General features: G+C 41.6%; 1 protein-coding gene across 4 annotated transcripts in view; it reads right to left on the bottom strand.

Annotated features, from left to right (window-relative positions):
• pcdh19 (protocadherin 19) overlaps positions 1 to 14,389 on the bottom strand; it is a 57,153-nt gene extending 42,764 nt beyond the window's left edge. For 2 of the 4 annotated variants that reach the window (XM_026330217.1, XM_026330216.1), the window contains exons 1-2: positions 11,114 to 14,389; positions 8,268 to 8,595 (exon numbers count right to left, since the gene is read on the bottom strand). In XM_026330217.1, the coding sequence (XP_026186002.1) occupies positions 8,268 to 8,595; positions 11,114 to 13,260 (2,475 nt within the window). In that variant the 5' untranslated portion in view covers positions 13,261 to 14,389. Of the gene's footprint in view, positions 1 to 8,267; positions 8,614 to 11,113 lie in introns of all 4 variants that reach the window. The other 2 variants (XM_026330215.1, XM_026330214.1) reach the window with 1 other exon arrangement.
• Positions 14,390 to 15,294: the final 905 nt, after the last annotated feature.

Below are 15,294 nucleotides of genomic sequence, written 5' to 3' on the forward strand. Positions count from 1 at the left end.
GTCAACTTGAATCAGACTGACTGCTTAGAGCTTTACAGACATCACGAATGAGAAAAGGAACCACACACTGAACACATTAGGGGTCCCACCATCTACTCAGACAGCGGGACAATGGGTAAGGGAATGGAGATAAAGGAGGGGGATAACAGGGGTGAAGGAATGGTTGCCACTGATCAGGCAGAGAAAGAGGGGAGAATGGGAGAAAAGAAAAGGCCCAAGACACTGGCCACACAGGGCAGAGGGAATGCAGGGCTCTGCAAGGCCTGTACTCGGTCATAGCCCATTAGGTTGGCTGGGTGAAAATGCTACAGCTCATTACATGCTCTGCCTCTGTTCTGTGGATGAACAATGCACAATTACGCTACCCTGCTGCTCCTCAAGCCATACTACTGCATGCCTCTGAGGCAGCTGATATTGCTGCTACAGTGGCTCGCCTGCCAACAGCCTCTGCGCTCATCAAACATCCCATACATGTACTCCCTAATGCAAATCCAGGTTTATTTCTCAGAAGCAAAAGCACTATATGAATTTGCTGAAACCAAAGGAAAGGGGAAACAGGAAAGGCTGCTCCACTGTGGGAACAAACAAAACAAAGGTATAATGCAGCATTTGTGTATGTATTACAATGATGTTTGCTCCCTTTTGTCCGCTCTGCCTTCTTTAAATTCCTGTTCTCTGAGCTTTATAAAGGCATACATAACAAAGGGATAATTCTGTTGATTTAAGCTGAATTATGTTTCACTCAATATAATTATTATTGTAAAAACAGGTGCAGTGCTAACATATGGATCCAGACTTTAAAATTAAAACAGTTATGTGCAAGCAGATTGACACTGAAAGTACCATGACAATATCTGCAATGCAGGGAAAAACTAAGCTCAGGCTTCAACTATCCACCAGCAAATTGGTTCACTTCATGTCTTCCTACTTTCCACTCTACAATTATGCATGCAGAAGTTGACATTTAATCTGGTGGGGGAAATGCTAACTAACATCCTTCTGCTCCCTCTTTGTTTTAGGCAAAAAACGGGACACTTGGAAAGGTCATTCTTCCCTGGTGTCAAAGCTGGCTGCTTGGAAAAGTTTCCGTTCGCAGTGAGTATTGTTATGTTTCACAGAATCCCTCCCCCATTTCCCTGTCACTCAAAAGGAACAGCATCAGCACTCAGTAGAAAACCCTGGGAACTCTTTTAACAATGCAGCCCGTGTAACCCGCGGTTCAACTATGACAAGGTAGATAAAAAAGTATCACAGACCTGACGCCCATGAATTTTAATTATTACCTTTTCTCTCTGCACATTTGGACAAAATTAGTTTTTGGCCAAATCAAATCATAATGGCCATTACTAGCAAATCATAATTACTTTTTCTCTCAATTTGTTTACTTCAATAATATTCTGGGTTTGTTGTTCTATAAAAGATCAGTAAAGGAAAAATTATCTCCCCAAAGACTGCCTGTGGGCCTCTTCTTATTCTTATCTATAAAGAGGGACAAATATATATTGAAAGAGAGTTGATGTTTTCTTGATGCCAATACACATTATGCACATGCTCCAGTTTTAATATTCCTAAGCCAGAGGGACAGAGGTGGGCATATTACTCTTGACATACACTGGAGACGACAGAGCAAATAGTGTTGTGAGCTTCCAACTGCACACAGATTTTACCCCTGGTCATAACAAGTATTATCATTTGTGTTTTTAAATATGTAGGCTGACCTTTTCTATCCTATCTTAGTGTAACTACAGGCATTTTCCACCATGGCCAGCAAATTCTGCATTAATGAGAGATAGAGTTATTTTTCTGTTGACACTCTCCTTGTCAAAAGTCTTCCTAAAGCTTAAATTGTATTATTCTTTTTTTATCATTATTAAAAGTCCACTTTTGTTCGCTTTACACTAAAAACTGCATGACTTAGACAAACATTTCAAGACAAAGCACGTTTATCATTGCTTCAAAATGTCTTCACAAATGCATATTTCTCCTTATTTTTGGGAGTCCAGGATTTCCATGAATGAAAGCACAATGTGGCATAGTTGTGTCAGAGAGTTCAATTTGAGAAATGAAAAAACAACGCCACAGGAAACTCATTTAAATGGGTAATTACATCCATGCAGGATTGCTTGCAAGGCTTAACAAGGTGCGTAATGTTGCCCCCCTCCCCAGAGATAAACATCATCACTATGTCCATTTCCTTCACTTCATTTAGCCTTCTCTCATTTACGACTGGACCCATCAACCTATGAGCCCAATGCCATTATATCCCTTTTCCGCATTTACGTACATGCTTTAACATAAACTGTAGGGCTGAAGGACTATTTTGTAGAATGAGTATTTTTGGTTGTTTGCCTATTTTTTGGCTCCACAAAAATCTCTTTCCTTTGACGTTTAATAGCTTTAAAAGATAATTAAAATATACTTTCCTTCTCAGAGTAGTCTTGAATCAAGTAAACCAAAAGTACCTCAAAAGATGGCTGAATGATTAAGCAGATTATTACTGCATGATTTCACTTTTTTATTTTGCAATTGTGTGCTTGCGTGGATCCACTCGTGTATACTGTTTACTGACGCTCTGATGTTCAACCGTTTGAAGATTTTATTCTAACCTGTCAAGATTTTAAGGAAATTCTTTAGAGATAGATATGGTTTGTGCAATAAAATCTCTGCCTCATCCTAACACCACACTGTGCAAAGAAAAATATGTTTCAGGCAATGGCAATACAGGTTGAGGAAAATCATTGGCATCCTATAAATAGATCTCTCTTTTCCTTCTTTTCTTCCTCTTTATCACTCGCTTCGTTTTTCTAAGCCTTCTAGTATTCCTTCCTCTGTATGCCCTGTACCAGTCTCATGTTGTTAAGGACACATACAGAGACGTGAACATCAGATGCCGTCGCTCATGTGTTTTGACTCTTAAGCTCTTTTGGCTGGGTGCTCCGAGGCTGACGAGTGGGTGGCAACCCGGTGGGCCTGGATGCTTCTGACTGGCTGCCTGGGTTTGTTATGTCAATTCACTGTACCTCTGTAACATCGAGAATGACGTGAAGTGATGGGGTGTTGCGGGTTGGGGGTCAAGGCTATAAAAACCCAGCCAAGTGTAAAACTAACCCTGGTTGTGCATGAAATGAAAACCATATTGCTGTGTGTTAAACATGATGGGAGGAGCCAGCAGAGGAACGTAATAAAAGGGCACTGAGTACATCACTGTCACACTCTTAATTTATTTCTCACACACAATGCTTTATTTCACCTTATAAACACTGACACTTGAAAAGCAGAGCAGTTCTGAAGTCTCTGCCTTACAAACAACCTCTCTAAATAATTAACAGGTTCATCTGCCACTCAATCAGTGCGCATCTGAAGCGTTTCGAGATGAAACAATTCTCTTTCAAATCCTTTGAAAGGAGGAGACAACATACACCTCCCACTCTCTCGAAACATCAAAAACATATAAAAAAAAAACTGACTTTTTTATGTATTTCTTCCTTCATTGCACAATATCTCAATATCCATTGTTTCTTTCCCACCATGATTAGTTTTTGACAAACTGAAGAGCTCCTGTTTACTCCCCATAGCTTTTTGGTTGTAGTTTTGTGTATTATACACTGAATTTAAAATGATTACTCTAAATATTTAATCATTATTTTTGAAAGAAATATATATCTGTAAAAGAGCTCATACAAATAACAAATAACTTTTTGAGGATTTTCATTTATGTAATTCTAATGTTCATCCCATGTGACTGAGGACATTTTTCAATTAATTCAATTAAAAACCTTCACCTCAATCACTTAATTTCAGATGGCATTAAAACTGAGAATACATTGCCAATAGCTGGCAATGATTTTTTTTTTAGAAAGAAGTGCTGGCCAGAGGCTCCACTTGCAGTAATGCATGCATTCAGCAACAATTTGAGAGCTGAGACAAGAGGACGGAGTTTACTTCCACTTTCTGCTTCTCTGATTTCCATGTTGTCCTTTCCCAATTACACTTTCAACCAGCAGTTGATGCTCTCTGCTTTCTGTCAATCACAGCTTGTTTAGGTCAACAAACAAAGCAAAGCTAAATGATCCTGCCAGTTAAAGCCTGTACTGATGAACTGAAAATAATGCTTGAATTCCCATTCTATATATACACCATAATCTCGACTAAAAAAAGGCTCTCAAAATGTTAATACTGTATATAGCTTTACTAAAAACTGAAAAGCTGCTAAATATGAGGAAAAATATGACTTATTTCCCATATGCCAAAAATCTGTATAATAAGGAAAAAGAGGAACAGCATATGTACTTTTTTTTTTATAAAAACCAGAACTATCCTATAAAGTCTAGCACTAAAATGACTATTACTAAACTATAAAAAAATCTTATTAGCAACATTTATAGCTAAGTATATCTTAAACACCAGGGAATGGTGGCAGTATCACAACGACATTAAAAGAGTTATAAATGCAGAATCACATCAGTGTTTGATTATCAAAAATGTTGGGCTATGCCTCTCATTTCTCCATCTCCAAGTCAATCACAAAGATGTAAATGATAATGTAACAGCGCATATTTCAAATAAATGTAATGCTCCGTATGAAATATTATGTGTGTGTGTTCATTAGAATGTGTGTGGGGGGAGACTGGCAGTTCAAACAGATGTGTAGTATGTGCTGACAGTATGACATCTACTGTGCATGCTCAATATGACACGTTTGAATGCTCCCTTGTATATAGTCCTGATGTGATGTGATAGCGAGGGATGTACATCCTCGTTGGAACCACTCCCTGTTGTCTCTCCTTTATCAATATCAAAACGTCTTCCTTACTAAGAGAAAAACAGCAAGACTTGCACCGTGAGACACCTTGTCAGATGTTTTGTTTCATTTTTCATTTCCTCATTTAGGGTCATTTGACTGACTGTGAGAGCTGAAGAGACACATAAAATGTGCACCCATTGGTCATTTGTCAGAATCTGAACTCGACACTCATACATGACACACACCACAATACAGCATCTCTGAGACTCATATAACTATAGTATGTTTAAGAAAACAGTGCAGAGAGCATCTGGAGGATGATTGCATCGAACATCAATTAACTTGTTAAGCGCACTCTCCATCACATACTGAACGTTTTAAACCATGCAGTGCAAAGTGAAGCCCCTTATTTCTAATTCACTTATTGCCTTTTTCAGATTCATTTATCATCTGTTAAAAAGAAAAATCTACAATCTCTTACCTGAATAAGGCCAATCAATAAAGTAAGATAACTTATTTTGCTGCTTTGCTCATTATCTGAAATCACAGGTGTGAGGTGCCTTAGTACACATTACAAATTCAAAAGCACATTCTAGCCAAAGGCCATTCCTTTACTGTATAATTGTCTCCCCCACCAAGTGATGCACTATAATTAAGCCATGGAAGACAGCTCTATTCTCCTGTGAGTGTTCATATTAGTGCTACCACAGGCAGGTCTAACAAACATCTCACAGCTGATGCTCTTCAAAACAATGGACAGCAATGTTCAGGGAGGTATATACTGGTACATGTTCTCTCCAGGGAGAATACAATATACACAATGCAATTGCAGGTATGAGGCCTTTTGGGAGACCTGTCACTGTTATCTTGGTCTGCTGCGTGTGTTTGTATGTGTGTGTGTGCCAGTGAGCTTTGTTGGAAGCAGGAAAAGCTCAACTCCAGCTGCTCTGACATAAGCAGGATACTCACTGCCCCACATAAACTAACAATGGAGGAGAACTTCGCATCTATCAAAGACATAATTTACAAATAGTCATGAGCCCCTATTCCTTTTCCCTACATTAGCAAACCAAATCTGACCTTGTATCCACATTCTGATAGTTATAATAATTTTAAACTACATGTTTGGAAAATAAACAAACAGAGCGACATCACTGTGCCCTGGTGTAAAAACAAAATGCTCTTCCAGTAAGGATAAATGAATCATGGATAATTATGAGGTTGCCCTCAGGATGAAAGCAATTTTTTGAGACAAAGCAGTCTCAGTAATCACAACAGTGCAGCCACTCGTGTGTCCTAGCCAGTCAATGGGACATGAGTTGAGGACTTGTGGAGTCAAGTGGTTTCAAGCCCAAGCTTGTTCATTGTACCAAAGCAATTATCAGTCATTCCACTGCTGTTTGTTTGTGCTATAAATGGCATTGTAATTATACTGAAAACATTTTTTATTTAAGAGCAACATTTGAACATACTGTAGAGCTTCTGTCTCCTCCAAATGTCACAATAGGGAGGAAGGAAAACAATGATAACTGCCATTACACTGGGGTTATTCCGGGGTAACGCACACACTTGCTACCACTCTTCCACATTCGCTTCCTCAATCACAAACACACACACTTCATTCAGTTCAGGAAAAAATATGCAAAGGCTGGGTCAAAGAGATGTTTGTCAACATCATGTGCAAGGTGTAGAGTCATGGAAGCTGCATGCTAATGAGGCCTGGACTCTATTGAGCCAATCAGCTGCCTCTAAGAAAATGAGAAAAAGTAGTCAGGATTCAGACACCTGGCACAAAGCCTCATTCACCCTCGCTCACTTCTTCCATCCTTATCTCACTATCTGCCTTCACACAGCTCTATCAAGATAAATCCAAGCTTTGCATGTGGAATCATCAAAATCAATCTTCAACCCTATTTGTCTCCCTCTCCACTTTTTCATTAGCTGAAACAAATAAAGGCTCTCCTAATCCTGCGGCAAATGTGCTTTTATTGGATGGTTAAGCCACAGAGACAGGATGCTGCCCGTGCTTTTTACAAAGGTGGCTGATTTCCCTCTGAAGCCAGAACCACATTTTTTGGCAGAGGAAAGGGTGGTGATGACCTGCATAGTGCTACCTACCAGCAAATACAATCACAGCATACGGGTCACTGCATGTACCTGCTGAATCCCCCACCTCTGCCTCCACTGACTAGATAACACCACAGGACAACCCCCCTAAAACATTTCTCATTCTATCCACCTGTGTTATTCTCTCATACACACACAGTCAGAACCAGCTCAGACAGGCACAGTAAATCAGCATGCCTGTAAGTAGGGCTCATTGACCCCTCAGGATCCATCGGTGCCTGAATCTTTCTGGATCATCCAGTCAATACATCAATATCCATTTTGCGTTTCTTGTTTTAAGACCCCCACACCGAAGCCCACACTACCACGTTCTCCTCACTGAATGTCAAATGAAGATTGAAGTCATCAATACGTGTGTGTCTGTGTGTGGAGCCAGGGCTTATTTGAGGTTATCCATAGGAGTGAGCTTGATACACATTCTTATACAAACACACACACACACTAATGCACACAATGACTCTCTCTCTCACTCACTCTCTCACTCACTCACTCACTCACTCACTCACTCACTCACTCACTCACTCACTCACTCACTCACACATACACATACATATGCACACACAATGTCCCTTTCTCACATGGGACCAAGGAGAAGTGGGTCATGAAAAGAGAGAGGGAAGTTGCACAAAGACCCCAATAGACCAGTTCATAGATAAGAAAATCTATAAACTAAAGATCAGCTGGTCAGCATACACTGTCAGCTTGAATAGTCTTTCAGCCTGAGCTATGCATAGGATGGTAGGGAAATTCAATGGCTGGCTGTGCAGTGCAGCCATGCTGGAACACTGCAGCCAAATGGACGCCATACAAATAAAGCATTTAAGCAATAATTATTCTTTCTGATAGCACCTGAAACGACATGTGCTGGAGCTGATTAGCTGGGTCAATACAAGTCCTCAAACTCCTGTTCTTTTTGCAATAGCTCAGCACACACAAATAAAACAGGAGAGTAAGAGAGGCCAAATAATCCACTTTGTCAGGCCTCCAAATTCTGCTTGGCAAAGCGCTCTCAGTCACAGGTCAGCTTCAATGTCTCTGCACCTTGAAATCCTTTAAAGGTTTCCACTCAGCTTGACTGACATAATGTCACATGTGCCGTTTCAAATAACTCAGCTTTTCGTCAGTAGCAGACAAGACATTTCACTGACACTATAATCGGTGGTATGACAAAATGTTAAATATCACAAGATATTTAACGCTGCATCTCTACATCTCATTCCTGTTAATAGGTACAGAAAAAGGAGCTCTAACATGACTACATCTTTTCCTATACTGAAACCTCACATTTATTCATGGGAATCAATTTTAAAACCAGATCGCCTTCATTTTTCTACCCCTAACATTTAAAGCAGCCCAAGCGAGGATTTAGAACAGAGCACAGTGGATCGTATCTCACCTCTGGCAGTGGCATGCCATTGATGATGAGGTCTGGCTGCTGGTGGCCCTGCCCAGTGAACGGGTGCTGATAGCCATGATTAGGAGCTGCATTGCGTGAGTTCTGGTTCTCCACGTTGAGGAAGGTGCTCTCGGAACGCCTGCAGCCCAGTGGCAGGCTCTGTTGGTGGTAGTCGAAGTAGTTGAGCGAGGATGTGAGAGACGAGCAGCTCACCACATTCATCTTGTCTGTCTCCTCGACGTCTCGTGGAACCAGGCGGATGTCGTTCTTGCTCAGCTTCTTCTTCTTGCTGGACTTCTTCTGGTTGCCATATGAGTACTCCGCCACCCTGCGCAAGTAGAAGAAACTGAACAGACTCAATAAAGCAGTGTTCTGCCTTCCCCTCCCTGTCCACATGGTCAAAAAGCTTTGCCCGCCATGCCAGCTAGGGCGCTGTTCGACTGTGGGTGCCAGACAAAGGCTCACTGCCCAGGTCCAGAGGTGGAAACACACTTAAGTGGCTTCCCACTCCTGGCTTGCAATGGAGCTGACATCCCTTGTTTGTTTGGATTTGCATGCACAACAATGGACATGTCACAAACAGGCAGACTATATGCAAACATGCCAACACCACAGAAGCAAAGCAAAAGAACACACTGGTACATAGAAGCACTACCGGTATATGCAATTATATTCAAAGCACACAACCCACACTAATTCCATTTTTTCTTTCATTATCGAGCAAGGCCACTAGCAAAACTGGGTGCAAGAGAACTGCAGATTCAAATTTATTTAGCTACTCTCCATAGCTGCTGCAAACTTGAAATGAGTATTTTGACTTTAATAGGAGCAAATGAGCAACACAACCATGTTTTATCAAAGCATCATCAGACTGGGGAAAACATCCATTCTTTGCATAGCCTTGCAGTTTTCCAGATAAGAACAGATGCTCTCTAGTCTATAGTGATGACTACAAACTTCACTAGATATATTCAATAAAATTTGTGATGTTTTTTACCATCTGCATCATTTCAAATGCTGGACGAGGCCTTTTTTTAACCTTACAGCTGAGAGCATATGGTTTATTTCCCATTAAAACCCACAACCAAACTATAGTTGCCCATGAAATTGCAATATCTGGAATGTCTCTGTTTCTGCCTCGTGTCGAGCGTCTCTACTACACTAGCTCAACACTGGCCTCTGTTCCTCACTAAAATGCAGCTCTAATCTTCTGTCGCTTCTAAAATCACACTGGCTAAAAGGCACTATTGTAGTTTGTCTTTTTCATTTTTCTTTTAGATTGCATCTTGAAAACAGCTCCCACCCTCATTCTGCTCCCCCTTGATTCAGAGGAAAGAAAATGGGCAACTGTGAATGTAGAAAATATTCCATCTCTTTTTCATTTATCATTTTAACATGTTGTCTCTCTACTCTGTGCCCAAATTGAAATCTGGGAAATCTTCAGAGTCAGACAGACTGACAGAGGACAAGCAATAAATTGGAGATAACTGCTCCTCGTAGTTGAGGTGGCGACTCAGAAACAGAGCATATCAATGCTGATTAAAGCACCCAGCATGGAGAGTGGCTCAGACTAGGAGAGCAAAGTACTGACAGCAGTTTTGGATTTTGAATTTGTTGTTGTCTATCATTCGTTATGCACTGAAAAAAAAAATGTATAAGGGATATTAAACATACAATACTGTAAAATGTAAATGTTTGAATTAAGATGTCTGCACGCTTGTTTCTTTGTTTTAAATCAGGCTTAAGTAAAAACACTGAAGTTTAAGTTTCTCCTAAGAGGAGGAGAGAGCTCCTCTGGTTAACAATCTGGAGGTAATGTCACTCTTGAAACAAGAATACTTAGGCCTATGCTTTGTGACAGGATTTTCCTCAGAGCTATAAAAAAGACAACCAGATTTAATTTTCATATCCAGGAATGTGGCGATCATTTCAGCAAAACATTACATTGAACAAATAACCACATTTTATAATGTATACTGAGAAAAAAAAAGGATATTAGGCATTTTAGATATTTTTCATGACAGCATGCTTAAAATGTCCTAACTTAACTTCAAATCAACAAAATTATGTTTGGAGAAACGTATTGTTATAGCTTCTGGTTAAATTCTCAAATCCAATCTATATGTAAATTTATAGCAGTAATATAGCACAGGGAAATCAAAGTGTTGATGTTCAGATTGATGAACAACACTGGGTCTACAAAACGGTTCAATATGCAAGTTCTAGAAAATAATAATCTGCTCCTTCTCAGGAAAATGGGTAGTGAATGAATGTAATGTGCCTTACATGCCTTTATAAAGTAGAAACAGCAATATTTTTGAGTATTAATATTATTTCATATTATTGTGTTTTATTAGTTAGTTCAGATGATATTCCTTGGTGCAAAAGAAAGCAGAGGTAAATCTGGATGATAATGGAAGATTGTCCATAATCACACAGGTTTCAAGCTAATAACAGCCAGTCAGCCATAGTGGACTTTAAATACTAAAAGTCTTGTACTGCTATTAAACAAGTGGGACGTTAACTGCCCATCAACCCAGCTGCAAATTGGACATGACAGTGGAACCGTCATATTTATGAGTGAATTGGTCACAATGAAAGAATTAAATCAATCAATCACATTGTCCTAACACAGTGTGTTCATTTCGGTCTACCTCAGTTTCAGCTGTGTAACCAAATCTGCAGTCCTCACATTCAGGCCTCTGCATGCTGCATGACAAAAGCAATGCACTGAGATCTCGCAGTTTCAGGCACGATCGCGGACAAACACACAGACAGGCGCCCCGTCTTCCTTTATCTCATATGCACACACACCAACACACACGCACACGAGATTTAGTCAGTACCTGCAGTTGTATGTCCGGATCTCCTTGTTATCCCTCTTGCACTTAACCGCCACAAAAATCATGGTGACAAACAGGATAGCTGCAATAGAGCCCAGGGCGATGATGAAGATGAGAGACAGGTTGACAGGTCCAATAGGCTCCTGTGCGTTCAGGTCTGGTGAGAGGTACACCACGATGTAGGCCGAGGCAGAGAGGGAGGGCTTGCCGTGGTCCCTTGCCACCACTGTGATCTCGTAGGTGGATTTGGCATTTTCTCCAAACATCCTGGTGGAGCGCACCTCTCCGTTCACCTGGTCAATTTCAAAGAAAGCCCTGTCCCCCTCTGATATGGTGTAAGTCAGCCGCCCGTTCTCCCCCTCATCATAGTCATCTGCTTTCACCTGGGTCACCATGTATCCCACCCCAGCATTTCTTGGGATGGAAACCTCTGCTGTGCCATTAACTAAAGGAGGGTTTGTCATAACAGGTGTGTTGTCATTTACGTCCAAAACCACAATACGCACTGTGGCATTACTCGATAAAGAGGGATTACCATTGTCTCTGGCCAAAACTTTGAAATCAAAGGTCCTGGTGTATTCATGGTCAAATGATCTCATGGAGTAAATGCGACCTGATGGGTTTATGCTGACATATGTGTTTACATCCATGTGCTTAATCTCACCAGGGACTATAGAATAGGAAACTGTGCCATTCATACCCAGGTCTGGGTCTTCTGCTGATACTGCTAGCAGACATGAGCCAGGGAGGTTGTTTTCCATCACCATCTCTTGATAGTGTGGTTTGAGGAAGTGGGGAGGGTTGTCATTTTCATCTGTGACTTTGACTACCAGGGATTTTGTGGCGCGTAAAGGAGGGATGCCACTGTCCTCCGCTTGGATAGTCAGGTTGTATGTGTCCTTTTGCTCTCTGTCCAGCCTGCCGTCAACAAGTATAGTAGAGAAGCTTTCGTATTCTTGCAGTCTGAACGGGACATTACCCTGCAGTCTGCACTGCACTTTTCCGTTTGCCCCAGAATCCTTATCTGACACCCTCACTAGCGCAATGACATATCCTCGCTGCGCGTTTTCACTAACTTCCACCATCTCTGTGTTCAGTGAGAGTAAACTGATGACAGGTGGGTTGTCGTTCGTATCCATCACATTCACTGTGACTTTGCAGTGGGCTGGAATAGAGTTGGGACCTAAATCTTTGGCTTGGACGTCGATCTCATATATCTGCGTTGTTTCATAATCCAAAACACCGTTGACAGTGATGATCCCGGTTCTGGGGTCAATTTTAAACGCATCCCTCGTTTTCTCAGTGACGTAACTATTGAAGGAATATACAACCTCTCCATTTGTGCCCTCGTCAGGATCCGTTGCATTCAAGTCTATGACTAATGTGTTGATGGGGGAATTCTCCATCACATTGACGGTATACACCGGCTCGTCAAAAACAGGGTTGTTGTCATTAGAATCAATTACCTTTATGTTTAACTGGACCGCGCCTATCTTTGGAGGGTCTCCTCCATCTTCTGCGCTGATTTCATATGTATAGTGGGACTGTGTCTCTCTGTCTAATGATTTTTGCACAACAAGCTCAGCGATTTTGGACCCATCCCCTCTTGTCTTTATTTCTAGTCCGAAAAGCTCATTTGGGGTGATGGAATATGATTGCACTCCAAAGACACCCGAGTCCGGATCGCTTGCCCCCTCTAGGGGAAATCTGGTACCAGGGGCGGCATTCTCAGAAATTTCAATGTCAATGTGGCTCGTTGGGAATCTGGGTGCGTTGTCGTTCAAATCCTCTATTTCAACTTTGATGACACAGATCTCCATAGAGTTTGACATCACTTCTAGTGAAATAATGCACTTTGGATTCTGTCGACAAACTACATCCCGATCTATTTTCATTTGGGTTGTAAGGATTCCGGCTGGACTCAGTTCCACCCATCGTGGTTCTGAATTGGAAATAACCCTTAAGTATGGGGGCTGCGGTGCAATCTGAAATCCTTGCTTTAGTGCGTCCTTTGTCACGTTTCCAATCACTGACCCGGGCTTCATCTCCTCGTTTATTCCATATTTTAGGTTTATAACAGCCTCAGCACCGACCCAGAATAAGAGGAATACAGCAAATAATTGTATTAATTCCATTTCCTTGGTTTGCATTGTACCTGTTGAGTTTTTTTCTCTGCCTAATAAAAACCTTGATATTTACGCACAACAATGCTCGTCAGAGAAAACAGCAAAAATGTTCCAAATGAATCATCTCACTCAAATGTCCAGAAAAGCGTTTGTCTGACGAATAGCTCTTGTGTATGCAAATTATATCATGGTGTGAAAGCTCGGATTCTAACAAGTGCCTCAGCCTATTTGACTCTTCTCAGGCAGAGCACATTCTCCGGTCTACTGCAGCGGACGGAACATTGGGGACGGCAGATTTGTGAAAACATGCTGAATCTTCTCACAGCACTCAGTTATCGTGTAAATCCGTGCAGCTCTTATCAAGCGGCAAACTGGTCTTAACACACGACTCATGTGATGAACTGTTCATTTTCAAGTGAGCTGAGAGAAGGAGAAATACTCGGACTGCATAGACACAAAATGAAAATTCCCGTGAAGTCTACTAAAATATGAAATCTTCCGTGCAGATGAAGTAATGGGGTTCAGGAGTCCGTGTTCAATTCTCTGCCTTGACGCCAGCTGATATTTAAGTCGGGTTTTGCCTAAACATCTTGCTCTGTGGTATATATTAAGGCAGTGATAACATTTCCTCTTCAGGCAGATACAGGCTTTCAAACTGCACACCTGATGGAAAAAACTAAAAGGATCTGCAGTCACAAAATTATTCAACAGCTTAAGTCCGGATATGTTTGCCTAAAGAACAAGGGTGCAATTGGAGGAATGTCTCATCACATCACTGAAGTCCCGATTACCTTGTTATTTCCAGCAGATTTAGTCTTTCGTCCCCTCCGAAAGTCTTGAAGCGTTTACTTACTAATTAATTTCCTCGTATCTCACTTGGAAACAACTGCACATATCCAGATAATTAGTCCATGTAAGAGAAAAATCCGTTGAAACTGTAGGCAAAAGCCCGCGGGATGAAACGAAACAACAGCCTGGACTGTAAGTACAAAACGCGTTTCATATTGGGCTGCAGCAAAGTAGGAGCACGGTAGCCTATATCCAGCCTGGCTGAGGCAGAAAAAAAAAAAGAAATCACCACTCGTTGCCAGTAGGCTGTCTAGTTGACTCCAACAAGCGGTCCTCTCGCTTCACTGGTGCACACTGGCGGATGCGCAGCTCCGAGCCCAGCGCTCAGTCTCAGGACCCGCAATCCCTTCAGCCAATCAGGGGTTACACAGGAGGGCTGGAGCTGCTGGTGGGTGGGGCAAAGTACAGCAATGAAACAGGGCCAACTACCTGTTCTCCTACAGATGGACGACTCAACGGGCAATTATAGCGTACAAGTTGAAACATGAGGCTGTGTATTAGATGATCGTTAGATCCGCGGTTCAAAGACTAGGGTCTAGGGACCCATGGGGGTCTTACATAGGGCTCCCATGGGTGCAACAGAAAAAAAGACTAGAGTCATTTTCCCCAGCAGAGGCAGAGAAGGGATGCTTAGGGCAACTTCCCAGAGATTTATCCTTGTTTTTCTCTTCTGCTACAGTGACCAATTCGATGTAAAAAGTCCTATTTAAAACACACATCTCGTCAGTGGGGATCCTGAGTGTTATCTGTGGACTTAACAAGGATCAGTGTGAGCCTCAGTGGCATGTCAAAGTGAGGCAGCCCCTGTGCCAGCGCAGGTAACATCACTCTAAATCCAAATAGCTTTTCCCACAACCTTACACTGCATATTTTAAAGTCAAGCGTGGGCCTGTTGATCAATGCAGCCGCTGCAGCCGCACACACTGTATCATTTACACTCTAACGTGGCTCTCTTTCCTTTTTCTACGTCTGAATTATGGGCAATTCCCACCAGCGCTTTTCTAAAGGTTTTCCGGTTAAATATTGCTATTGAGCCCCCTCGTCAATAACACGACACACACTGGGAGTCGATATATTCACGTGTTTATTATGATTATGTTGTTTAGTTGCTTGTAGTGGTGTAAGGATCGCAACCACTAGCCTGTGTACTGTCAATGAGCTGGATTTTACACCCAGTAGCTCTGAATAAACTCCTGATCAGTAGACGTC

The sequence above is a fragment of the Mastacembelus armatus genome, chromosome 10 (genome assembly GCF_900324485.2).
Source record: "Mastacembelus armatus chromosome 10, fMasArm1.2, whole genome shotgun sequence".
NCBI lineage: Eukaryota > Metazoa > Chordata > Actinopteri > Synbranchiformes > Mastacembelidae > Mastacembelus > Mastacembelus armatus.